A 27,179-nucleotide genomic window follows, 5' to 3' on the forward strand; every position below is an offset into this window, starting at 1 on the left:
ATACAGGAGGAGGAGGTCCCCCTCAGTCACAGTCATAGGGAAGGGAAGTAGGGGGAAAGCAGGAAGGGGGGAGGAATGGGAGGATACAAGGGATAGGATAACAATTGAGATGTAATATGAATAAATTAATAACATACATATGTTAAGAAAAATAAATAAATAAAAGCTAAAATTCAAAACCATAGTAAAAAAAAAAAACAAAAACAACAATCAACCAACTAACTAAAAATTAAAAAAAAAAGAAAGAAAGAAAAAAAATAGAAGGAACAGAACAACCAAAACAGCAACAACAACAAAACTAAAGTCTTACTAATCTACACGCACACACATGTACACACGAGAGAGAGAGAGAGAGAGAGAGAGAGAGAGAGAGGAGAGAGAGATTGTTTTCCAGCTTCATAGCTTACAGTGATTATCAATTATATTTTGAGTATCTTCTTCCTCAGAACCATTTCTTTTTCTTACCAACCCCTATCTCACAGTAGCCTTAGGCTATCAACTCGAACTCCAACCATGCCCTACATTCTATATTGTAGGCCATAATAAATTTAATTTCTAAATTGGCTGAAGATACAAAGAATGGGAAGAAATTCTAAGATAGCATCATCAGCCTACTCCCCGAGTTTCAGTTCAAAGGATTTGTGGTTTAAGGCCAGAAAACAGCAGACTTAATGCATATATAGGCTCCTGTCTCCCCACCCCCTTCCCCACAATTCTCTGGTGTACAAGGGTGGAGCAGGGGGTGTTGGGAAACAGAGTCTTTGATGATGTGTCCTCCCTGCTGTGAAGACTAATGACTTCAAAGAGGGCATCTGCTGTGCTGGGGGCTTCTGTGGAAAATCTGACTGCAGCTTAATTAGGCAAGAGGCCTGCGTTTAGGATATTGTGTCCAACAGCACCCTCCCCTGCCCAGTGCGAAGCACAATTTCGGGAAGAGTGAGACAAGGCTTTTGAAGAACATGACTGTCTTTGAAGCCGGCAGAGAAAAGAGAAGAAGAAGAAAAAAAAACAGTCAAAATCCAAACTAAATAGAACCCAGGCACCCCGTGGCCTCCTAGGCAGTGACTGAAGTTCAAAGTTTGGAACAGTGGTAGCGAGACCTCTCTTCTGAAAGCCATGTCCCTAGCAAGTGTTGTGTCTGATGCCAGAGTCCCTCATTCTACAAAGAAGAACCGTTTAACTTTATTGTCACTGGTGTTACCAGCCTTCTCTGGGAGCCATACACCTTTGCCTTCCGTGATTCTGTCATTTACAGTCAGCCTTCAGGGTGTGTGTGCCCCCTGACAGAACTGCATCCATACTGAGCCAGCACGGACTCTCCCTTCTCGTTATTTCCTAAGCAACGCGGTGCAGCAGCTGTTTACTGGGTGTTTACAGTGTACCTGGTGATTATGAGTAAGCTAGGGATAATTTCAAGGTTATAAGGAGATGCACATAGGTCCAAGTGCAAATGTCACAGGGGCAGAAGCCATCTTGGATTGTGAGTCTGGGAGCAGTTAGGAGAGCCAATCATCTGAGAATGCTGCATGCTGTTTTTACTTCTTACTGGCCCTCAAAGAAATAGTTACTGTTAATGACTCTAATTCATAGGGGAGGAAGTGGAGATGCAGAGAGCTTAGGGATTTGCTCGGGGGAAGTAGGTAGGTAATAAGGAGTAGAGCCAGGAATTGGGCCCAGATGATCTGTAGAGACTTAATTCTCATCTTCTGGCTCAGTTCTGTACAGACTAAAACGTCTTGTCTCTGAAATGAACTGGATCACAGAGGGCTTCTGGATCACCAAAGGGTAGATAGTAAAGAAGAAATCCCTGGTAGAAGTGATGTATTAGAAGCAACATCAAAACAGCCCTTCCTTCATGACCCTCACATAAAAATTTGTCCTGTGAGTCCATATCTCATAGTATTAGAAATCTCACTAGAAGCCACTATTTAATTTTTATTAAACATCTATTGTGTACATCTGAGAAAGAGTCTCAGAGATATTCTCTTATTCCAAAGCCTTATTAATGAGCCGGGTGTTAAGACAAGACAGTACAGGACGCAAAGTGACATAGCAAAGTCATAAGCCTGAATCAACCAAAGATGGAGATGGCTTCCAAATGGAGATCCGGGAAGGTTTAAGGGTGGAGCAGTTATTTGGGCTAGCCTTGAAAGAAAGGTAGATTGGGGCACTATTCTGAGCTACTCAGGGGCTGTCCTGAGCCTTAGTGGAGAAGGTGGTATGGACAAGTGACTCAATGGGCTGTTGGGTCCGCCTTGGGAGAAGCTGCTGTCAGAGACCCTGGTGCGTGCTTCCATGGGGCCAGATTTATCCGCAGACCTCACAGGTAGCCTTTGGCCAGGCTTCTGAGATCATCACACCTCCTTCCACCCCTACTGGGGGGGTCTCATGCAACCTCTGCATACCTTTGTGTCCTGACATCCTCACTCCTCAAACTTGCAGAGGAAGTGATGTGCATATTCATAAAGCTTCTATCAGTACTGCCTGCCACTGAGAAAGCACTTAGTAAAAGTGACCTGATACTAGCTAAACTAGGTGCCAGACATAAGCAACTAGATTAGTTCATCACTTAGAAGGATGTACATGACATGTCATCTCCCTTCCTCACTTACAGGAACCATGGGACAATTGCAATGAGTTCCTCAAGTGTACCCTGTTGATGTCTGCAGCAGTTTAATTCTCTGTGTTAAAGTCCACTTATTCATCATGTGATATTTACCAAAATCCAAACAATCCTGGGACCTAAGAGGAAAACCTCAACTGAGGGCCTCAAGCCTAGACAAAGAACTCAAGGCAGCTAAGGAATGCTGAGAAACTGTTTTCTCCTGGGTAGGGTTCCCTCTATTGATTATCCAATACCAATTGTCATCTCTAAAACCATATACGTGCAAGTAATAATATATGGACTGAATAGGATGTATTTATATATTTAAGAACAGATAGCTAGACAGACACATCATATATATGTTTAACAAGCAATTAAAGAAAAAGAAAGCATGAGTTTGAGAGATAGTAAGGAGGTAGGGACATAAAGGAGAGATTGGATAGGAAAGGAAAGGTGGGATATTGTAATTATGATATAATTCAAAAATAAAAATCACAATTAAAAAGAAAATAAAAATACTGTTAGCTGATCTAACTGATTTGTTTTAAAACCAGTGCATATCTATAATCCCAGGAGAGGTGGGGACAGGCAGATCCCTGATGCTCACTGGCCAGACCCAGCTTAGTAGAATTAGTGAGCTTCAGGTGCGGTGAGAGACTCTGAGAGTGACTGCAGAATTCTAGCCTCTGTATACACGTCATACATCACACACACACACACACACACACACACACACACACACACACACACATAAATACACTCATGTAGACATATATCACACACATACATACACACATATGTGCCATGTATACATCATAGATCACACACACATACATACAAAAATACATAGACAATGTACATCACACATACATACACAAATACATACAGCATACATCACACACATACATACATACACCAGTATATATACACATGTACATCATGCATACACACACACACACACACACACACACACACACACACACACACAAAGTGGGAGAAGAGAAGGAATAGTTGGAGATTTAGGCATTTTTGAAAAGAAAAGTCTCAAAATAGTTATCCTGTACACACTGATCTGGAACATCAGAAAAATTAAGATCCAGCCAGCCCACACCTGACAATGTTATTTGTTCTCAGGCATCCACCCTACACTGCACAAAAGTTCAGTGTATTTTTGTATCTACATCAAGCTATCACAGGAATTAGCAGTGAGGAATAGAAAAAGGAAGTAAATACATTGATTTTTATTCCAAGGGACAGAATTGGCCAAACAGGTGAAAGCCACAGGGGAACATTTTTATTCAACCCAAAGATCTGTTTAAGAATCCATGTTACAACCACAGAATGAGCTGCCTCATCAAATGCCATTGTCCCTGTCACTAACGATGTTCAAGCAGTGCCTGGAAGGCCATCTGCTACAAAGACTGCAGGAGGGATGTCTACACGGAGTGCCACATTGGATAATATGACCTTGAGGTGGGCTCCCAACTCTGAGTTTCTAGATTTGTCAGTGATCCAGCTGATAAACTCCTGTTCTTGTCCCTAAAATTAGATATGTGACTCACCACTTTCAGGAGAAAAACTAAAATTTAATAAGGTTTTATATAAGACCTGTAGAAAAACAAGGCCTGGTTTTGTCTTTTCCAAACCACATCCAAACTTGATAATTCTAAATTGGTCACTGGCTTTGCCCAGGAAGGATTCCTCAAGATGAACATGTATTTTTCACTTACTTAACAAATATTTACTGAGTTACTACTATGTTCCTGGCAGCATGTTATGGTATGGCAATGCAATGACATAATGAAACACTATTTTTTTCCACCATGTAATTTATATTCTGGTTGTAGGTTCTGTTAAACTCACCTGCAAAATTGACATTAAGATTGCATCATTTGGTGAATGATTAAAGAGCAGAAAATAGCTCACAACTAATGCTAAACAAAGATTTTAGCATTCACTGTATACTGATCCAGAACTTACATGTTTATGAATATTATTGAGTGGAACACATCATATTCAGGTTGTCTCAATAATCCTTATGATAAATTTTATTAAGTAGATATCATTATTCTTTATTGTTAATGGCAATGAAAGCAAGGTTTATAAAAGTCATAAATTATCCAAAAACAAAGGTCTTTCTTAGTGAGTAAAAGATTTGAACCTATGTCTGTCAGACTCAGCCTCTTGCATTTTGCTTTGCGCTATCTCCCATAAAGGTTAAATGTGAACAGGTGAGGGCAGTGGGTAAAGCTCAGTGATAGGGTGCTTGCCTAGCCTGCAAGATGTTCCGAGTTCAGTTCCTAGAACCTAAAATATAATAATAAAACCACTGGGTAAATATTAATCCTTTGTGGGTGGGAGGTATACAGTTTCCTGCCTAGCAGGAAGTTTGATCAAAACTGCTTGGAGTCTGTTAAGAATGCCCAAGACTATGCCTGAAAGAAAAAAAACCTCTGAGTACGCCCCTGATGACCATGTCCCTAGGTCAGGTAGCGGGAGGAAGATGGGCAAGTCTGTCTTTCAGACGCGAACAATGTAATACCCACTCATAACTCACTGGACAAGGGGCAAGGGCTGTGAAAGATGCCCAGAGCGAGGGTCTGCCTCAGCACTTCACTCCCCTGCTGTAGGTGGTGCATCTGCTCTTCTGAGGTGAGCCATCATGGCCGGGTGCTGGCCATGGTTTTGCACTAACAATAGCACAGAGATACTCAGCAACAGACGCCTGTTCCACACAGACAGTTACAGCCTAGGGCCCCCCCGGCATATATGTAGCTCAAGTGCCATTTTACCTGAGTTGGACCGAGGCCAATGGCACTTACTGTGCTTTAGCCTCCAGCAAGGTCCCTCTAGTGACTTGTTATCCTCCCTAGGATGTTATGTCATTCTGAAAGATTCTCAACTCAGAACACAAACTTACTGTTTTAACCCAGTCCCAACTCCTAAAGTCTCCGTCCTCGGAAATCTAAAGCTAAATTTCAGCCTTGTGTCTGTTTTCCTCTTGAGACTCTTGGAAACACTTACTCTTAAAGTGTTTGACCAAACAAAGTCCTCTGTAGGGACTAGGATTTTATCGCCTTGCCTATATAATGTGGACAAGGATCTTACCTTAAAGTTTTGAAGTGAGAATGAAATCTCATCTAGTGGTGGGTTAGTGAAATTGATAGCCAACTTCACACAATTTACAATGACCTAGGAGATGAACATATGTTTGAGAGGTTTTTGGAGGCCTATTTAACTGAGGTGGGAAGACCATCATGCATGGGGGGTGGTGCCACCCCACAGGCTGGGGTCTCCGGCTGCATAAAAAGGAGAAAGCTATCTGAACCCTGGTACTTGTCTCTGCTTTCCAACTGCGGGTGCAATGTGGCCAGCCACCTTAGCTCTAACCTTCCCTACTATGACGACTGTAGCTTCCAACAGTGAGCCAAAACAAGCCCTTCCTGAAGCTGCTTTTGTTCAACAGTTTGCCACAACAAACAGAGAAGTAACTAATACAGGTACTTAGAAGGGTGGCTGCAAAGACCACGTAAAGGCCACTTTGTTACTATGACTATTATCATCACAAGCGGCACTCCTGTACCCGCCGGGTGGAGGACGAGGAATGTTTTAATCACTGGCATGTGAAGTGTTATGGTCCTCAACTCATGTCAGTTCCGCACTAGGTAGGCATTTCCCAGAGTTGACTATGTTCCCTCCGGAGACCCTCTCACAGTTGTGAACCCCGACTCCACTAAAAGCCAGTGTTCTCACATGACTATAAAGAAAAGCATCCCTGATGTACATCAGCATGGATGGACAGACTCCATGCTGAGAACTAGCATCTGAGAGGCCTCATGGGAGACTTGCATCTCTAGAGCTAATCGGGCTGATGCAACCTCAGGGTTTGTGCAGCTGTTTGTGGCCTCATTTCACAGTCCTCTACAACAGAAGTCTGGGGATTCCAGAATGCAAAGGTCTTAAATCCAAAAGCCAACCACGAGGGGTAGGCGTGGACTGGCTGTACATGATTGTGTCTCCTGGCTGTATCTCCTCAAGCTGTGATGCTAATCTCAGTGTGGGAAAATCCTGTGGGACGATTAATAAACTAGGTGAAAAAGAGACTACTAGGGAAGGAAAGGAAGATTCCAGTTGATGAACACCACTATAGTATAATGAAAATAACCCGGATGTCAGGATCAGAGTTTAAGGAGTTCTGCTCATGCCTCTGTGAAACTGACCAATGTACTACTGAATCTCAAATAATAATAATAATAATAATAATAATAATAATAATAATAATAATAATACTTTTGGGGCTGTGTGTTTGTATTTACTTCAAGGGATGAGATTTTACATTACCTGGATTCTCTTACTTTTTGCTGCTCTCGGTTCCTCCCCCAACACACAGATCTTTTTCGGCCCTATGCATTGCTTTTCTTATATGAAGGGAAACAAAAGACTCAGCACAAAACTTGATATCCGTGACAAACTGTTTATTTCCTAATTTTTGAAATTATATATAACATTTAAAGCCTAGGAAAATAGTTATAGTGTGAGTGATTGAAAAATAATCTAAACCACTTGTCTAGGAGGAATACACCATAGGATTACTTTTAAGGAAATAGCTTTCACAGAAATTGTAGGTGCCATAAATATCACTAATTGCCCATCTCTTTAAAAAAGCATTGTTTGTAGGATTTTTAACTAGATAGATATCGTTCACTCACTCACTCACACACACACACGTATGATTTTTTTAAAAATTATTTCTATTTGGGGGAAGTGTGTGTGTGTGTGTGTGTGTGTGTGTGTGTGTGTGTGTGTGTGTGTGTGTGTTGTATGTACAGAAATGTATGCAAGCACTCATGGATGTCGAGGAATGACATTGGTGTCCTACTCTGTCCGTCTCTGTTTTATTCCTTTGAGATACATCTCTCACGGAACCTGGAGGTAATGTGACAACCAGCAAGGCCCAAGCATCCTCCCATTTGTATCCTCCCCAGTTCCAGGCACACGTGCCCATGCCTAGTGAGTGGTGGGACTTGAACTTGGATCCTTGTACTTGCTCAGAGAGTGCTTTCACTCACTAAACTATCTCTCTAGCCTCTTAGGGTGATATAGCTTTAAAAACAGCTCAGCATGGTATTTATCCTTACATGCAACAAATGATAAGAATTAGTTAGCATTGCATGAGGAACTGCTCTGTATGTGAGAACACTGAAGTTGTATTATACTAACCATCACAGTAAACGTGTAGGCAACTACTTGCTGTTCACGCAGCTTTTTTCTTTTTTTATTACGCTGACTTACAGGGGCGTGTACTAAAGTCTGGGCCTGCATGCTAGGCTTAAAAACCACTTGTTTCTTCTAGCTCACTATAACAGGTTATATGTGTTAATTTTCTAATGGGAAAAAATGACGTTTCCATTAGGCATCAAGACTAACTTCCTTATGGAAAGTTTTGAGAAAAATAATGTGCTGCAAGAATACTTGTAATGATCTTCTCTGTGTCTTTCTGCTTTTCATGATTATAAAGCTTAGGCATATTCATTGCTAAGCTATGGGAAAGAACACAATGCATGCAGATGGAAGAAGGTGGTAGCAAGGAGAATTTCTGATGCAAAAAAAAAAAAGGAAACTGGAAGGAAATACACACAAATGGCAAATGGTAAAGGTAGTTTAAACATAAAATAATGAGTGAATTTCTTTTCCTATTGATTAAAAAAGAAAGATATGTAGCTCAGATTCCAAAGGGAAGGAAAAACTCACAGCAGTCACCTACCTAGTATTCTGAGACTGGAACCTAAGAAAACTGAGGGCTCCGGGAGCATTTTTAGTGGAAAACATCCACGCATCAATAGAATATATGAATTCAGGACACTCTCTGGAAAGCATAGGCAAGACATAAAACATTCATTTCTATAAAATTGAAACAATTTATCTTCCATTCTTGAGCAGATGGGAGGGTAAATTGAGGTTGATTTTTTTTCACCCTGGTGGTCAAGTTGGAGGAAATATGAGAATTCCCGCCTCTGGCACTGTTTAAAATAAGTCTCCTGGTGCCTTGACTGGGCTAGGCAGAGACAGCAGTGTGGTAGAGGGCTACCCTCCTGTGGAGGGTAGGCAGCACCGGAGGTGGATGCCTGCCACTCAAATGGGGGAAGCCTGCGATAAAGATGAGTTTAGCTGCCCTGGGATAGGGAATGAATTCAAGCAAGCCTGCCACCCACCTCGAGCTAATAACTGACTCTCAGAATAGTACACACTTTTCATTCCTCTCCCTTAAATATTTATCCAATTGATTTATCTCCAATAGTCAGTTGTTACTATACAGCTTGGCTACCAATTATGTGGTCCAGAATAAGTTATTTCACCTCCCAGTAAAATGAAAATAACTTTTAAAGTTACTATTCCACAAACCCACTCTTATCTTCTCGGGAAAGGGGTGGAAAACTGATGGCAGGTGCCCTATTCACCAGGTTTGGAAAGTGTTTGCTTATGAAGTTTTCTTTTCTATTTCTTTTTTGGTTTTCTGGGACAGGGTTTCCCTGTGTAGCCTTGGTTGTCCCAGACTCACTTTGTAGACCAGGATGGTCTCCAACTCAGAGATCCACCTGACTCTGCCTCCCTGAGTGCTGGAATTACAGGCCAGCACCACCATGCCTGGCTTTTTAAAAAATTCTTTTTCTCTTTTTTCTTTTCCTTTCTTTTTATTGATTTTTGTGCGAAGTTTTCTTAAGTTTGGCTGTGCTTCACTGTCATTTGAGAGAGAGTATTAAAACTACATACTCAGAGACTGAGGAGATAACTCAGTTGATAAAGCATAGCCTTGCAAGCACAAGGACCTGAGTTCGGTCCCTAGGGAACGCACATGGCTGTGATGGCTCATGCTTGCAATTCTAGCATGCAGAAACTAGAAGATTCCTGAAGTTTGCTGGCAGTCAGTCTATCCTGATTGCAGAGATCCAGGACAATGAGAGATCCTGCCTCAAAAAGGTGGACAGTGCTCTTGAAGATGATACCCAAGATTGTCCTCTGTGCACCCATATTTACACACAGGCACACACACACACACACACACACACACACACACACACACACAGAGACACACACACAGACACAGACACAGACACACACACACACACACACAGACACACACACACACACACACACACACACACACACACACACGCGCATGCACGCACACCCCTATTAAAATCCAAACCAAACCAACAACAGAAATATTCTACAATCATGGCGCTCTCCAAGACTGATGATACTGAAACCATCAAATGACAAAGTCAGAAATGGGATTCCTCAATGATAGAAGAGTAGTTGTTCTGTGGACTGCACTGGCATGCAGGAGCCTCTCATCTAGGCAGAGCTTGCTTTTAGGTCATCCACAAGTGACCAAGACAGTTATAAGTGTTATTCCTAAGAAGGGAGCTGAGGGCTTTACCCAAATTGACCCTGAGGGTCAGCAGTAGCTGAACAAGGGCTGTTGTGCAGATTAGACACACAGAGTTTGCCACAGAGGTGTCATGCCTTGGAAAGCACAGGCTGGATTAGTCTGTCCACAGAAGATGAAGTGGTCATTATACTCAGGTGGATGGTCATACACTTTCCATAAAAACTGGTGACATATGAAAGGTTGTGGGGAAAGAGGAACACTCTTTCATTGCTGGTGGGAATGCAAACTAGTACAGCCACTTTGGAAATCTATCTGGTGCTATCTCAGAAAAATGGGAATAGGGTTTCCTCAAGACCCAGCTATTCCACTCCTTGGAATATACCCAGAAGATGCTCTAGCACACAACAAGAAAATTTGCTCAACCATGTTCATAGCAGCCTTATTCATAATAGCCAGAACATGGAAACAGCCTAAGTGTCCCTCAGTAGAAGAATGAATAAAGAAACTGTGGTACATTTACACTATGGAATACTACTCAGCTATTAAAAACAAGGAATCCTCGAAATTTGTGGACAAATGGATTGAGCTAGAAATGATCATAATGAGTGAGTTAAGCCAGAAGCAGAAAGACTCAAATGGTATATACTCAAAACTGGACACTAACCCAAGGGGCAAGTCCCATGAAAGTCTTCACCTACCAGGAAAGTGGGATAGATGTAAGGACATCCTATTGGGACTATAGAAGAGAGAAGTATGGGAGAATGGGGAAATAGAAGGATCCAGAGGGTCCTAGAAACGTACAAGAAGAACATTATGAAAGGCAGATTTGGGCCCAGGGGTCCCGCTCAAACTAAGTCACCAGGCAAAGACAATACAGGCAGTATTTAAACCCCTACTGAGATCTAGCCAATGGACAGAACATTCTCCACAGTTGAGTGGAGAGTGGGGACTGACTTTCACATGAACTCTGGTGCCTCATATTTGACCATGTCCCCTGGAGGAGGAGACCTGGTGGCACTCAGAAGAAGGATAGCAGGTTACTAAGAAGAGACTTGATACCCTATGAGCATATACAAGGGGAGGAAATCCCCCCCAGTCACAGTCATAGGGAGGGGAATAAGGGGAAAATGGGAGGGAGGGAAGAATGGGAGGATACAAGGGATGGGATAACCATTGAGATGTAACAAGAATAAATTAATAAAAAAATTTTTTTAAAGTAAAAAAAAAAAACTGGTGACATAAAACCTATTTTCATTTGAGAAATCTGTAAGAGTGGGGTCCAGAGTTTGTCAAACAATTTCTTGGTCAGGGGATGAGGCTAAGCCATAGAGGAAATCCTGGCATGTGTGGGCCACTTTCAAGTTCTGGCTTGCTTATTCAAGAAAGAGGTGGTCTGTGGACTGATTTCCGGTTGCAGTTGGCTTCTGCAGAGAAGGAGCCAGGAGATTTAGGCTTCATTCTAAGAGCCCACTTCTAAAATTCTAACCTTGAAATGAGGAGGAAAATGACAACAGTATTGCTTCTGACTCTTGAGGGGGAGAGGGGGAGACAGAGGGAAGGGATAAAACAAAGCCAAACAAAAACAGAAGGGGAGAAAAAAAAAAGGAAAACAAATAAATTCATTGAAACTCTTGTTAGGAATTAGTGACAGTGATTACAGATGGGGGCGAAGAGCTAATGGGAAGATAATCCCATTTGTGGATGGCATGGCAGTGACAGGAACTGGGCACAGACAATGAGGTCTGGTCTGGAGGGCAGGGGAAGAGGCACTGAAGATAAGGCAGCAGCCGGTGGCCTTGCTGTGTGTTTTATCTGAAGGGTTAGGGGAAGGTGGGTGGCCCTGGTGACATAGAAACAAGCAAGGGAGTAGGCTAAAAAATAAAAAAATAAAAAAATAAAAAAAAGGCCAGATTGTGAGATAGAAACAGGTTCTCCAAATTCAAGAAATATTGTCTTACCAAGGACTTTAACTCTATCTAGAGTCACTTCCAAAGAGTTTCATTGCTGGTCAACGAAGTTCACACTAAGCTCAAAACCCAGGATAGAATTAGAGCTACACAGAGGCCTCTAGCCCAGCTGCGAGGAGATGACGCACTGGTGGCCTGAGGACCTGGGTTCGGCTCATCGTCTCTACATAGAAGGCTAGGCGTAAGGAAGCCCCCCCCCATAAGTAATCCCAGCTTTGGGGAAGGGGATACAGGTAGATGCCTAGGGCTTGATGGCCAGCCAGGTGATGAGCCCCAAGTCCAGAGAGAGACCCTGTCTCAACCAATCATATAAAGAAGCAATTATGGAAGAAACTGAATGTCAATCTTCAGCTTCCATATCCACGGATACACACGCATATATTCACGTACAATGTACGCATAATGGAATACACACACACACACACACATAGGCACGCAAATGTGTGTGCATGCACACACACAAACAGAGGATTTCATGGGCTTACATGGGGACATTAATCCTTATAAGGCTGGATTCCCTGCCTAAGCAGAAACCACTGGGTAAATCAGAATGGAGAAGTTGCAGAAACGGATGAACTGCAAGCTCCTGGGACAATGGCAGAGCCATCCTAAGGCAGTATAGACCATGTACGAGCAAGTGACTCAGTACTGAAGATGTCCTGGGAAGGGTGTCATCTCCCTGGGCAGCCATGAGAAGAGCAGTAGTCCTGGGAGCAGGGTCAGTCCTGCCAAAGGCTTTGAAATCCTCGCAAGCACCACCTGCTCATTTCCCGCAGCAGGCCTCTCCCCAGCTCATGAGTTATCACTCTGTCTTTATCCTTCAGCATGAAAGCCCAGTGATATTTTATAATTTTCTATTGGAGAATCTCCTTGGTGTTGCCCTCTGCAGCTGAGATGCCAGAATAAGTAATCAGACTATTATTTACCAGGAACCTCTGAAAGCATGAATTTGATCTAATTGTGGTATTCTGAAAGATGTTTCTAGAGGCCCTTGAGTACACTTTTAATTTAGCAAAAAGCCATTATTATGGCCTTTCTTAATAACTCTGAAGTATCTAAATAAATTTGGGTGTCTCTTTTCTTCTCTGATATTCTCATGTAAATCAATCTTTCTTGCTTCTTCCACCCCCACTTATTGTTTTCATTTCTCATCTGTGAACATTTTCAATTTGTCCTAGCAAACAAATATCAAATGCAGCCTCTGGCTGGGTCATGCAGCCACAATGATGGGAGGGCAAGAAATCACCGGGAAAATTCACACAGGAAAGACAGAAGATACAGAAAATATGGCACTAGTTCAAACACTCCAGTTCTGTGCTCTCAACTGGCAGTTGGGTGATATGGAGTGTTACAATCGGGAACGTTTGATTTTGTTGCCAACATCAAAGATTAAGGATGCATTTTCAAACATCCCATGTTCTTCGAGTGACCCACTAGAAATCTGTAAGCCACAAGTTCTCTTTAGTCCTGAAACCATTTTTACTCTCAGTGAAAATTTTCTTCTTATCCAAATGAATTCTACTATTTTACAATCTTCCACCTGGACCCCTTGAGCTATGCAAGTTGGAGCAGCTGGCTTTACCGTGCAGAAAAAGACATGACTGTCTCAACCTGCTTGCTTTCTCCTGGCATTGCTGGCAGGACTGAGGTATCAGAATTATTGTAATATAAATCCTTAGTAGATCTTAGACATAGTCTCTCCAATTCTCAGCCATTCTCTCCTATTTGTCTACAGGAAAGTTTCAGAAATATATTTAACTTGAAGAATGTAGGTAAATAAAACCTACAAAATCCCAATAGGTTTTGATCTTGGTGTGTGTGTGTGTGTGTGTGTGTGTGTGTGTGTGTGTGTGTGTGTACAATTATTTGAAGTCATTATAAAGGATTCCCACATTAGCTGTGTGGGGAGAAGATGCACAAACATCTATGAGAAGTTCCCCTCTATTAACAGTTCTAGGGTCCTGTAAATGGGTTTTAGTGTTCGTAGCTTCAGTAAGCAAGACTTCTTTGAGAGCTAGCTTTTACCCATTTTAGCTTTCCCTCTTGGCCATGTTCAAGGCTTTTAAACAAAATTGAGCTACTTATCTACCATTCCTGGAAACCACTGCTCCTCGTATATCTACCTATCGAATAGAACAACTCAAAAATCTGGCTTCTCCATTAAACTCTATTTCAGTTCTTCATCTTTATCTAAGCACCACTTAACTATGCTCTCACTGACCTTTGCTCCACATCTTCCTTTTGGTAGGCCTTAGAACTATTTCTACTTGTTCATTGTATGTCCATCTTCCTACGTGGACTATTAAGTATCCCAGAACAGAATATCAACCTTGTTTTCAGGCATAACAACTATACGCTCATCACCTGGTGAGTAATGGGTGAATAGATACTGAAAACATGAATGAATTGAAGAGTAAATGACAAGACATAGTGGTGAGAGCCATTGTATAAGCATACTGGCTCATTTCATATACACAGTCACACTGCACAGTCATAGAGACACCACACACACACACACACACACACACACACACACACACACGGCAACCAGCAGTGGCACAATGTCTCACAGTTAACTCCTCTAACTCACATAAGCACCCATCTGTAACTTTTTGTATGAACGTCCTTGATTAATTTTCTTCCATGTCTGAAAAATCACTAATGCCTTTTTTGCCACTTTTCCCTGACATATCAACCTTGATTTCTCACAAATGACTTCAAGTATTACTAGACCTGGATTTGGTTTTTCTGCCTAGAACGAACCTACTGCAGTCTTAATGTATGCCTCATCAGTATGTTAAGAGGCAAACATAAGTACCCCTTATGTGGGCTGCTCACCTTCGCCTTCTAGAACGTTAAGTGAAAATCCTAGGAAAATTAGGCTTACCATTGATTTTTCCATAACACTCCAATATGTATCATAATTTAGAAGTCTGTCAGACGGTTTCAATTCAAATGGCAGTCTTTACACTCAAACCAATTTAGATTAATTTGGGGGGAAATCATCTAAACATTACATTAGTTTGGTACCCTGATTTAAATCACGATGTATGACATCTTCTACTTTTCACTTATCTTTTTTATTTCAGGAGGGAAAATGCATCCATTTGTCTGGCATTGTTTTATAAATGTGAACTCAAGCTGCTTATCACTGCTGCTCCAATGTCCTCAAGATACTCACTCCCTTCCCTCCTCCTGATAGTTGTTCCATGATTTTATTAGTGTCCACAATGAGACCTCATAGACAGTGACGATCATAGAATAATGGAAATTAGAGATGGAAATGACAGATTGGGTGTCTTTGTCTATTTCCTGGGGCTAGTGCTCTCGTCAGTGTGCAGCTCAGTGCTTTAGTCTATCTTGTTCCAAATGACACCAGTGTTGGGACCTCGACCGTTTCTCCCCCGAGGCTCTTGTCTGCATCCTAAGACTGTCTCTACACGCAGCCATAGGGAATAACAAAAGCTTTGCAATTACCAAGTGAAGTCAGGCCCATCCTTACGCGATATGTCTACAAGGCTAGGGATGTGGAGGCTTGAGCGATTTAGCCACCAAATCCAATCACTGCGGAGGGCCAGCCTGGATCATTTAGAGCAAACGTGAAATGATATTTTGGAGTTGTTTTCTTCAGCGGCAAGATTGCAGGCTATGAGATAGAGAGGTGGTGATCCATCACCTTTCACAACATTTTACTCAGTAAGAACCGTGGTCGGTAAGATCCTCAGCCATCGCAGAAGCTGCAGGGCTGGTCCCACAGCAATTGTGCAAACAATTCAGTGCCAACGAAAGTCCGAGAACAGTGTGAAGCGCAGCCAGTGCATGTCCTTCTACGTTCATACCTCACTGGACAGCCATTGGCCAATCCTCTGCTTTTCTCTCCAAACACATCCTTTTAAAGTTTGTGGACTGCCTATCTGATAAAAGCTCAAATTCCATACAAAGCAAGCCAGTCTTCACTTTCACTAACACAAAAAAGATTTCATGGCCGTTGGACTACCCTAACTTTTCTGACCTGTGACCCAGATTTCTTTTTTCCTAACTTCATTTACTCTTGTCCTTATCCCTTAACTCCAACCGGGTTCCAGAACATTTCCCGTTTTCCGTGTCTGTGGACATCTATCAAACCCTGGCTAGTCCTCAGCTGGCTAAGTCATCAGCATTGAGTTCTTCCCTTCTCTTATCATAAATCACTCCCCTGGGCTCCTCAATCATTTTTATTGCTCTTCTCCAACTCTCACCCATTTGTCACCATATTTATTGCTTTGAGAGTCCAGAACTGCACTCAATATTCTAGGTTCGGTCTCATCAGAATCACGTAAAAGGGACAGATTATTGACCCGGGAGTGAGAGTCTCTATGGCAATGTCAGAAATGACATTGTGGTTTGATTGGGTTCTTTCCCACGTTGTCAGGCTGCAGTCCAGAAAATCACCTACCAACATGCCTTGATTTCCTTCTGATTCTCCCTATCTCATTGACTAATATTATCAGTTAGCATTTAATAGTTAACATTTATTGAATGTTCTCACCATATGCCCAATGCAGAAATCAAGCTCTTGGAATTTAAAAGAGGACACATAAATTGCTTTTAAAAAATCATCACAAGACATAGGGTGGTGATGGCTCTCTAGTGATATAGGCTTACTTAATTTCATTGAATCATAGACTCAGAACCTATTAACATGGTAAATTCATGCTACTTATGTTTTATTACAATAAAAACATTTAAAAATGTAAGAAAAAAAGGAATAGATAAAATAGCTACTTTCCTCCAGTCACATGGAGTTGTGGGAAAATAAAAGTCATACAAAGAAATGGTAACTGGGGATCTGACACAAACGCTCTTCCTTAGCACAGAGCACTTTCTTAGTCTGGTACGTCACCCCTGTTGACAGTGCTGCTGGTAGCATGTTTTGACTCCTGTCAGTCTCTCCCAGGACTCATCAAGCTCCAAGAGCTACAGTTGAGTCTGTGTTGCTTCATGTGTGCCAACGAAAACGTCAGCTAAGTTCTGCCTGAGAAATTCTCATGGACGGAGGTAGAGTGGAGAAGAAGAGGAAGGCAGCCTCATTTCCAGATCCCACTTGGAGGCCACAAGTCAGAAGCATCATCCCCCGACTTGCAAAGGCAGGGAAAGATGGCATGGACATCACTGGCACAGCGTGACTATGAAAAGGCAATGACATTTTTACTATGGGCTGTTTGGAACACAACCACCCATTAACTCTGCTTCCCTGTGCACAGTTGCCCCCAACATATCTGCATACGAAAGCAGTGACATGGGAAAGTGCCAACTTGTCATGTCACTTACCCCTGGTTTGTCCCCCATTCATTCCGAATGCAAAGATGCTTGTGGACAGGATCCTTCATGTAGCCTTCATAGCACAGACATTCCCCTTGGGATCAGGGTAGGAAGAAAAAAGAAACAGACAAAAGTCAAAGATCAACTACTGTGTCAGTACTTGAGAAAGTTAGTGTGAAATGATCAGATTAAACCTGACTTCATTAATAGCATAAATGAAACATACATCCCACTGTATTACACATGCTCCTCTCCATTGTCCTCATGAAGGAATCTCCCCACTTTCCAATGTATGACAATTTTGTACACTGAAGGACCCTAACATCTGCAAGCACCTAGTATGTGTGTATGTGTGTACTCTATAAACACAAAGACCAGTGAGCCTTTGAGGAAGGGGGCACCTTACGTTCATTTTACCAGTTGCAGGGTACTACATGGCAACTAGCAAGTGATGGTAACTGTTTAAAGTCTGCACGTGTGAACAATTTCAAGTTTCTCTAAGAACCTAGGTATTGTTATTATATTATATGCTGATGAGGAAGACGAAGCTTGGGCAAGTTATGAGACTTACCAGCCTCTTAAAAATGACACAGTTAACACGTGAGCCCATGGCTATGTGACTTGAGACACTCTCATCACGCCATGCTATGTCAAGGACATTGCGCTCTCCTCTTCTGTTTTTCTAGGAGCTCTAGGTTTTCCAGTGACAATGGCTAATGGTCTCTTGAAGCTAGTAAATAAGCCTGAACTGTTCAGAATCATTCTACTCTTCCCTATCATTAGTTTTATGGGAGGTTTTTGTTTGTTTGTTTCTTTTGTTTTGTTTGTGCATACTGAGAGGTCCAAAAGCCCTCTAGAATTGCACACAAGATTACCTATCTGAGGGTGTCAGTCTCTCCAAGGCAGGGTTGCATGGAGTTCAACCAGTTAAGAAGTAAACATGAGACCTCCCAAAGGGTTAGCACCTACTGCTCTCTTGAGTAGCAATCCTGAGGACAGTAGCTGCTGCTTCCTGATGTGACTGCTGTCATACATGGTGCTACTTGTCTCTGAGCCATGTGACATGTTACCCTAAACCATTTGCTTTTCATCTTCCAATGGCTGGCTATTTAATTTACAACCAGTGAAATAACAAAGTGTGACTTCTTGAAATTTGTAAATAACAAATTTACAAAGGTGCCAAATCCTGAGGAGACAATACGTATGCAGTCTATTTATCTCCCAAGGAAGAGAAACTTAAGCTGGATATAAATAGAATAACAGCTTTAAATGCTCTTTCCTCCTTATGAAGATAAAACTTAATAAAAAAAAATGAAGAGAATGTATCTGACAGAAGAGTGTGAGTGGGGCAATTTTTGTTTAAGATTTTAGCTCATACATTAAAAGCTATCATCTCTTAGGGCCTCTATACCAACTAACAGTCACTTAACCCCTATCCCAAACACACTCAGATCAATGTACTGGTGGATGTAGTGAAAAGGGGGTGACTTCTTTGTTTCAAACAAATCTAAAGAGTATTAGAGATCGGTGCATTGTTTTATGAGTAGCAAATTCTGATTTTAGTATCATGGGCTATATTGGAACCCACTGACCTACTTTAGGTGCAAATTTATTACCTTCACTGGTACTGGGCTATAGCTACAAATGGCCATGGAGCTTAAATTGAAACATCAGAAATGCAGCTTGAAATTAGATGGCTGGTGATCAATGATGGCCATTGATAAAGGGAAAGGTAGAAGGCAGGTTCGAGTTCAAAGTAAAAAGAGAATAAAGGCTTTATGCCTCAAGAATTCCAAAGAACGCCTAAATCCCAACTGTAAAATACACAGGACAAGGATAAGGTTGATCTCCTCAAACAAGTAGGCTTTGCATAGATACTGTGTGCATAGTTACTTGTCTTGCGTTATGACAAATAGTGGACAAAGGCAATCTATGGGTTATTCAGTCTCCTCTGTATGATCCATCAAGGGGGCAGGAATATTGCATCTACAACCATGAAGCAAAGGACAATGAATGCGGCACTGAGCTGGGTTTATCCTTTGTGTACAGTCCAGGAATCTAGCCCCTGGAGCAGTACCTGTTAATCTAAATGACAGTTCTTGCTTCAATTATCCTAATCTAAACAACCCCCATAGACAATGCACAGAGGCTTGTCTCTCTCAAGAAAAGTTAACAATCAATATTAACCATCAAACTATGGTTCACCAATTAAATAATTAAAGTGTTTAACCTGAGAATATAGCTCAGTGGTAAAGTGTTTATTGCTCAAGTATATAAGAACTTGAATTTGGATTCCCCGGCATCCATATTCAAGGCAGGCATGTCAGTGTGCACTTGTAAGCCTAGATCGTGAGGTGTAGACTGGTGAGATTACAGAACCCAAATGGTCAGACAATCTACCAGAAGGGGTGAACTCCATATTCAGTAAGAGACTCTGTGCCAATGAATGTACACACACACACACACACACACACACACACACACACACAGGCAGTAGTAGAAAAAGATAGCTGAAGTGGATCTCTAGACTTCACATACACACCCATTGACACACATGAATATATATGCACACATAGGATATATCACACAAAAACACAAAAATAAAGGATAGAATCTGTTTATTGATAGCAATAACCCCTAACACCAAAATATCTAAGCGAATTAATGGGTTAAATGCCCAAATGTATCTTTTCTTTTGGGAAATGTACTCCCCTGTTTGTCCTCATTGGCAGTTAGATGAGAAGATGATGCTTAAAAGCAGGATATACTCATTGGAGAGTGTCAAGTACATCCTTCTGAGTCTCAGAATGGTCTCAACTGGACCTTGGGTTGCAGCTCTGTTGGTTGAGTACTTGCATGCATTCGAGCCTGGGTTCAATCCCTAGTACCACATATACTAGACATGGTAGAGAATGCCTGCAACCTCAGTACTGAGGAGGGGGGCATAAGGATCAGAAGTTTAAGGTCATTTTCAGCTACATAGTGATTTTTAAGCCCATCCCAGACAACATGAGACCCTGGCAAACAAAAACAAAATAACAAAGACACGAAACAAGACTAATCTCAGCTGGACACCTTGTCTAGAATTAAGGATGAACAATAAAAGACCATCCTCTTCTCCATCTCATATCTGGTTACCACAAAACATGTAAAAATAAATTCAGTAACCACTCTGAGTTCAAGCAGAGACCCATTTTGCTAATGACGTAAATATCTAGCATTTGTACAGTGCATTTACCTTCTCAAATTGCCTTCATGGTCATTATCCCCACATGAGGCTTCCATCACTCATTACCATGTGGGGACCCACTGCTGACAACAGATAAAGCTTTTCCCCATATAATGGCATATGCCACCCTAAGCCAGAGAATCAGGAATTTTCAAACATACCAGGCTAGAGTTTGGGGATATCCAAAATCTGCCTCTCAAACAGATCCTCATTTCTGGACTCCACCAAACTTCCCTCTTCTTTATTCCTCCTTAAACCAGTTTGGACATATATGCTGCGAGGAGAGTTCAGACTTGATGAGGAAAGTTACTATGGAAACCAACTGCTAAATCTTGACTTCAAGAGGGGTTTCATGTAAGCACAGACTCCGGCTGTTAGCTGTGAATTTTAAAGACCCCACAAGGGTGTTGGATGCCCTCCTAAGCCGAAGTGTTACAGTCTCCGCATCTGCTGTGACAGATGGCAGGGAACACATGAGGTGCTGACTCTGTGGTGGTGTACATAGGAACCCAACAGAAGGACATGTCGTGGCCATGGAGAAGTGCCCAGCCAGGAGAGTGTAGCATGTCACAGTGGCTGCAGAAGGTATTCTGTGGATCACACTGCCAGGGAAGAAAGCCCACTGAAAGGGTGCAAGGGACAGAGACCCCTATACCTACTTTTGTTTGGTACCTGGAGAGCAAGCACCCTGGGCTATGTTGCATGGTGACCAGCACCTTTGGTCACCTCCCATTATACAGTTGAATCACTGCGACAGAAATCTCACCTAGGCATTAAGAAAGACCTTCAAGTTAGGGGTCCTCATGTTTGACTGGGATCACCACAAGTTGCTACGTCATAAACCCCAAATCAAGGCAAAAGCCTGAAGTCATTGCATTGCTTCAGGTAGCGGTTGGCTTTTATTACATAGGACTGGCTGTCCCTTGCCTAAAAGAAAATGTTCAACTGGACGTGGATAATGTCAAATTGCCTAATAAAACCCTACCACTGGGAGTGAGCAGGAAAGAGGCATGCGCAGGGCTGAATGACCCCCATGAAACTCTGCGAGAGAATATAGGGAACATGCAAAAGCTCACCCTGAAGGAAGACACTATAATGGAGCAATGGAAGTGAATTTGGAATGTGTATGTAATCCAGGTTAGAGCAACAAAACAGAACTGAGCTCTCTTGATAAATTGGGCTTAAAAATGCCCAGTGAGAGAGACAGAGAGAGATGAGGGTACAGGAAAGTGGGGGAGAAAGTGGCTCAGAGCAAGGAAAAAGGTTGAGGTGACTTGTTTGGAAATCTGGCCCATGCTCCTAAGCAGCTTGGTACATTTTGACCTGGTTGTGTTGGCCATAGAAAGACCTGGGAAAGAATAGATTTCTGAGAACATGTTAGATAGATATCAAAATATTCAAGTTGAAGTTTTCTTGGATATCTGTGCTCCTTGCACACGTGAAAAAGTGACACATCTTGAAGAAGGTCAAGGTGGTGGGGGCTGTGGCCAGAATTGATGTGGCTGAGAAAGGAAGCAGGCACCCGAGGCCCCCACAGCTGCGCGTACGTCAGGACAAAGACTTAGAATGAGTAGAGAGAAAAGCCAATGAAACTAGGTAGACTGTCATCAGAAAACAAAGCGGAGACAAACAGCCACCAACAGTCACACTTAGTAATCACATAGCAGGTCTGGTGTGATGGCACACACCTTTAATTCCAGCACTCCAGAGACAGAGGCAGGTGGATTACTGTGAGTTCGAGGCCAGCCTGGTCTACAAAGTGAATCCATGACAGCCAAAGCTACAGAGAGACCCTGTCTCAAAAAAAACAAAAAGAAAGAAAGAAAGAAAGAAAGAAAAAAAAAGAAAGAAAGAAAAATAAATCACAGGGCAAGTCAGCCTTTACAGGACCCAGAAGACACTAAGAAATGGTGCCTTAGAGCATCTAACTTGGCCAGAGATCCTTCAGGGGTGATGGGTTGGGGTGGGGGTGGGGTGTCAGTCTTGTGAGGTAGGCAGGGAGATTGGCAACTGGCAAAAGGCCTCATTGGAAACTGAGGCTCCCAGCAGCCACCCAGAAGGAAAGAGGGCAACCCTCAGCCTTACAACTAGGTCGCCTTCATAAGAAGAAGAACATAAGAATAAACATTACAAAACGACCAGACGTGTGGGTTCTGATGTATCATGTACCCTGAGAGTACAGTCCATCTGGGCTATTCACTGGGCAAGGGTGGTAAGCCAGTTAGTTGGTCAGCACCTCTCTAAAGTGGAGATAAAAATACTGTCGGCTTTATAGGCTTGTGTGGGGAGCTTTGATTGTCTAAGCAAATCACAGTGACAATAACATGATGAGCTCCTGATAAGCACTGCCTAGCATGATTTATTTATATTTATTTCTTTTTTCAGAAATCATTTTCCCACACATTTTCTACTTGACATTACAGAGCAGTGGGGAGAAGGACCACACAGTATGTTGTATGAAGTCATCAGCAGTCTGCACCTGTTTACAAGCATCCCAAGTTTTCCCACGGCCAGGTACTCGGACAGATTCATCACAAGTTGATATCTGCTAGAAGAGGACCACAGTGTTTGGCAGAGATCGCAAGGGGCGGGCATGAAGGTCTCCGCTTTCTCAGGCACAGCCACACACAATCAGAGGGTCTGAGGAGTTGGCATGATTCTAAGAACATTTAGCAGTGATGATTTGCTATTGTCCAAAGTTCGTTGGTGCCTGAGCTCCATCCGTCACCGGTAACATGGTGTTAGAATGTCAGTGGAGAAGAAGGAGCAAGTTTCCTGTAGCCCTGATTCCTTCATAGGTCCTCATATATCTTTAGAAGTTCTAGAATTATGATGGGGGTATAACATGCTTCTTTCCTTTAGCTGTTTTTCTTTCTGCCTTTGGCGTGTTAGTAGCAGATCTCAAACTCACGTGTAATAGCAAAATCAATTCATCATGCCATTGTAGGCCAGAGGGGAACAATGTGGGTTTTGTGGGGCTAAGATCAAAGTGAACTACATAGTAGGTCTCTACAGAGCTATATGCTCCTTTCTAAAGGCTGTGAGAATCTGCTTCCTTGCCTTCCTCTTTCTAAGCTGCCTGCATGCCTGGTTCATGACTCACCCTTTGTCTTCCAAGTATACAATACCGTGATGAGTCCTTCTTTCATCACGGCACTTGTCCCTATTTTCTCTTCCACTTTTGAGAGGTATCTGCACAGCATGGGGACCCCCAGATAACCTAGGGTCGTCTTGCTTTTGTAATATCAGTTGTTTGGCAACCTTAATTCTACACGCCGTTTTACCTTCCTTTGCCATGCAACATCACACATCTACAGATTGTGGGGAGGAGGATGTGGGCATCTGGTGGAGTAGGTCCATATATCTGTCTCTGCCACCTGCTCCTGTAGAGTCCTGTGCAGTTAATGTGTACACACACACACTTAACTTTGGGATACTTTTTGGAAGGCTGCTTAGGGAGTACTCCAGGCACCAAAGGCTGCTCCTTCGCAGTGCCTGAGCATCTGTGTTTGTGTGCTTGTGTGTTTATGGGTACGTGTGTCTGAGTGAAAAAAAAATACACAAGTGCATTTGCACAGCCCTATGCATCCATATGGGCAGACCCCTCAGCTCGGCTGAGAAAGCACATGTCCCAACACTCTGACATTTCCAAGTAAGCTAGCTGGAGGGCTGCAAAAAATAACGTCGACTTGACTTGAAGCCAATTCCCACACTCAGCTCTTTAGAGAAAGGCTCTAGGATGGCGTGTGGGAGGCGATAAAGTTTCTTAGTGATGAGCGTGTGGGATGACCACATCATCCCATGTGCAGAGAGAAGCAGCACAGGGGTGGGTGGGGGTTCCAGTCCCAGCGTTAATGAAAACGAAAGGCTCCCACGGCATCATTTCTCAGCTGCCGCGCCAAATGAAGATGTTGTACCTTAGCTCTGTCGCAGGGCCTGGGTTCTGGTTTTTAATATCCCTTGTGACTTTCCTGTTGGAAATTCATTAGTTGTTAGAGATACCAGGAAACCATTTGCAGTGGAGGGGCTTCCCAAAATCTATTTTGTGGGAAGGATTAGAAATTAGACATTTGGATAGGGCTGGACGGTAGACAGGACGACTTCTGTATAGACAACCAGCTTCCTGGCACACTCACCAGGGATGCTTAGTGCAAGTTGCCTCCTACTCCTAAAGAGCTGAGTGACAAATATGTTGGATCTGGCATACCTGGGTATATCAGGCTTCCCTTGACAATCCTACTTTTGCTCTGACTTCAGATTAAACATAAGTTCTCCTTATAGGTAGCCATGAAGCTCTGGGCAAATCAGGCCCAGAGAATCAAACGTTATGTAAAGTAAGAAGGAAGTGTGTGTGTGTCTAACCCTCCCGAGTGTACACCAGTCACCTCCTTTGCACATGTCAATGTAGGCCCTTTATTTTCTTTCCAGGCCAAGAAGGAACATGTGCGATCCTCTGGAGGTCTTACTGCTCTCAGAAGTGAGTTTATCAGCTAAGATTGTCCCAAATCCTTGTAATCCTGACCAGCTGGAGAACGAGGGAACCAGAGACCAGCTTTGCTACATGGAGAGTTCCCACCTCTGAGTTGAGCTCTTTTTAATTTCTTCCAAGCATACTAGCTTTTGGGCATAGTGCACAGCCCATCTGTTTGGTTTGGTGTTTGCCTGACAGCGTAGGAGGGACAGCAAGCAAGCACCGTCTTAGACATCAGATGTTGAAAGTGCTGTACTTTCTCCTCCATATGGGGACCTAGAATCTCTGTGCTGGGCCCACGTAAAATAAGTTTAAAAACCTAAGAACATGAACTTTAGATGTCACAGTTACCTGCCACTTTCTCAAAGGGATTTAATAATGGATTACAACAAATGCAGAGTATATAACTTAGGCTACATCTGTAGAAAGACCTTTCTGAACTGAACTTTCTGAAGATGGCCCACCCCCTGTCTGTCTTAGGAATTACACATGAAAGACAAAGATCTTGAGGATTTCGTTCATGACCCCTTCCTTTGTTCTACAGTATTGCACTACTTCTCCAAGAAGGGTTCCACCTGTGGATTTAAGCTCCTGAAAATGGTCTTCCTCACAGAGGCTACTATGTATGAACCTCTTATTATGGCTTAAATGTGAAATTTGTCTTTAGGACTATGTGTTCGACTAGTTGGTCCCCAGTTGGTGGCACTGGAAGGCTATGGAAACTTTTGGGCATGAGGTTTAGCTGGCAGGTGTAGTGTTATGGGAGCAGAAGCAAGGTTCACAGCTTCTAGGTGAGCTCCATTTCCATCTTGAGATCTCCGGTTCCTGGTCCATAAAGATGCAGTAAGCCATGCCACACTTTCCACCATCACATCTAGAACCCGATATGCCATGCCTTCCCTGCCAGAATGGACTATGTTGCCTTCAACCATAAGCCAAAATAGAACCTTCCTCCCCTAAGTTAGGTCTGTTCAATATTCTTCCATGATAACAAGAAGAGTAAACTCCCTTCCTGCCACAAAAATATAAATCTATCTGGTGTAGAGACGTGAGCTCCTGGGTGTGCAATGCTCTTGGTGTAAAAGGCAGCAGTTCCACCGCTGAGTCTGCACCTTACTCAGAACTACCCTAGTCCTGCTTGATGGAGTAAGACATTTAAACATGTCCACAGCCTTTGTGTAGTGATCTACCTCTAAGATTCACTGGGAAAAAATAAATTCTTATGTGCTCCACATTTCTTTGTTGAGAGTTTTGTTTTCATAGTATTCATAAAAATGAAAAAAAAATAGAGCTTCCTAAATTCAACGTAATGAGACTGTTCAAATGAGCTGTGATACAGAGGTACAATGCAACAGCAAATGACCATTAAAATGTGACTGAGGATGATGATCACGGAAAGTTCTTATGATAGAATATTAAGGAAACAAATTCAGGAAAACCCCAACTAGATTTCCTATGGTTATAGGAAAACTTTAAAAAATTATGCGTAGGTTAGTGGTGGAAGGAAAGGACATACATTTTAAAGTGATTTACCTAGGAAATAGAAATATAGATGATTATAATTTTCTTCTATACTACTTTCATAATAAACATAAATTGGTTTTGCCATCATAAAATGGCAAGCCATGATACCTAGAAAATGACAATGTGGGCTATAGAGGTTATTCCAAACTGGCCTTTCCTGAGTAAGGATACAGTGGAGGTCTTGCCCAGGCTTCTGCCAGACTTGCTTATTTTTATGCTCAGTGGCTCAAGCACTTGGTAATATGCATGTGTGGTCCATGCTTAAGATGGAAAGGGGACAGTGAAACTGGGAGAGATGGCCTGAATTTCAAGGGGATGATTTCAAAAGGCATGCTCTCTCTGACAGTTACCCGCTGCCCGGTGCTCCCGCCTACCAGTTTCGGGGTCACATTGGTGTTCACAAGGGTCCAGGAGCCGCCGGGCACAGAGGTCCATGGCCCAGGGCCCACTGGAGTTCTGTTGAGAGAAGAGAACCACTTGGGCAGGGTTCAGCCAGTCACTGGCATCCAGCTGGCTCCCCTCCAGCAGGATGAAGCGGCTCCCTACAGGGTGACAGAGAAGCAAATCTGAGGGTTCGCACACAATACCGGGGCACAAGTCACCAGAGGGAGCATACATCCTGATCTGGGATCATGGCTCCCACCAGCCCTAGCCTACCATTAGTACCAGCACAGGGGATCAGCAGATGG

At 42.7% G+C, this 27,179-nt stretch overlaps 1 protein-coding gene across 2 annotated transcripts in view; it reads right to left on the minus strand.

Annotated features, from left to right (window-relative positions):
- Window positions 1-27,179, minus strand: part of ASTN1 (astrotactin 1) — a 310,168-nt gene that overhangs the window by 133,536 nt on the left and 149,453 nt on the right. The window contains exons 7-8 of one of the 2 annotated variants that reach the window (XM_084772141.1): window positions 26,841-27,032; window positions 17,276-17,360 (exon numbers count right to left, since the gene is read on the minus strand). In XM_084772141.1, coding sequence (XP_084628267.1) covers window positions 17,276-17,360; window positions 26,841-27,032 — 277 coding nt within the window. The remainder of the gene's footprint in view (window positions 1-17,275; window positions 17,361-26,840; window positions 27,033-27,179) is intronic. The other variant, XM_084772142.1, reaches the window with a different exon arrangement.

The sequence above is a fragment of the Acomys minous genome (assembly GCF_964271855.1).
Source record: "Acomys minous genome assembly, chromosome: 1".
Lineage (NCBI taxonomy): Eukaryota > Metazoa > Chordata > Mammalia > Rodentia > Muridae > Acomys > Acomys minous.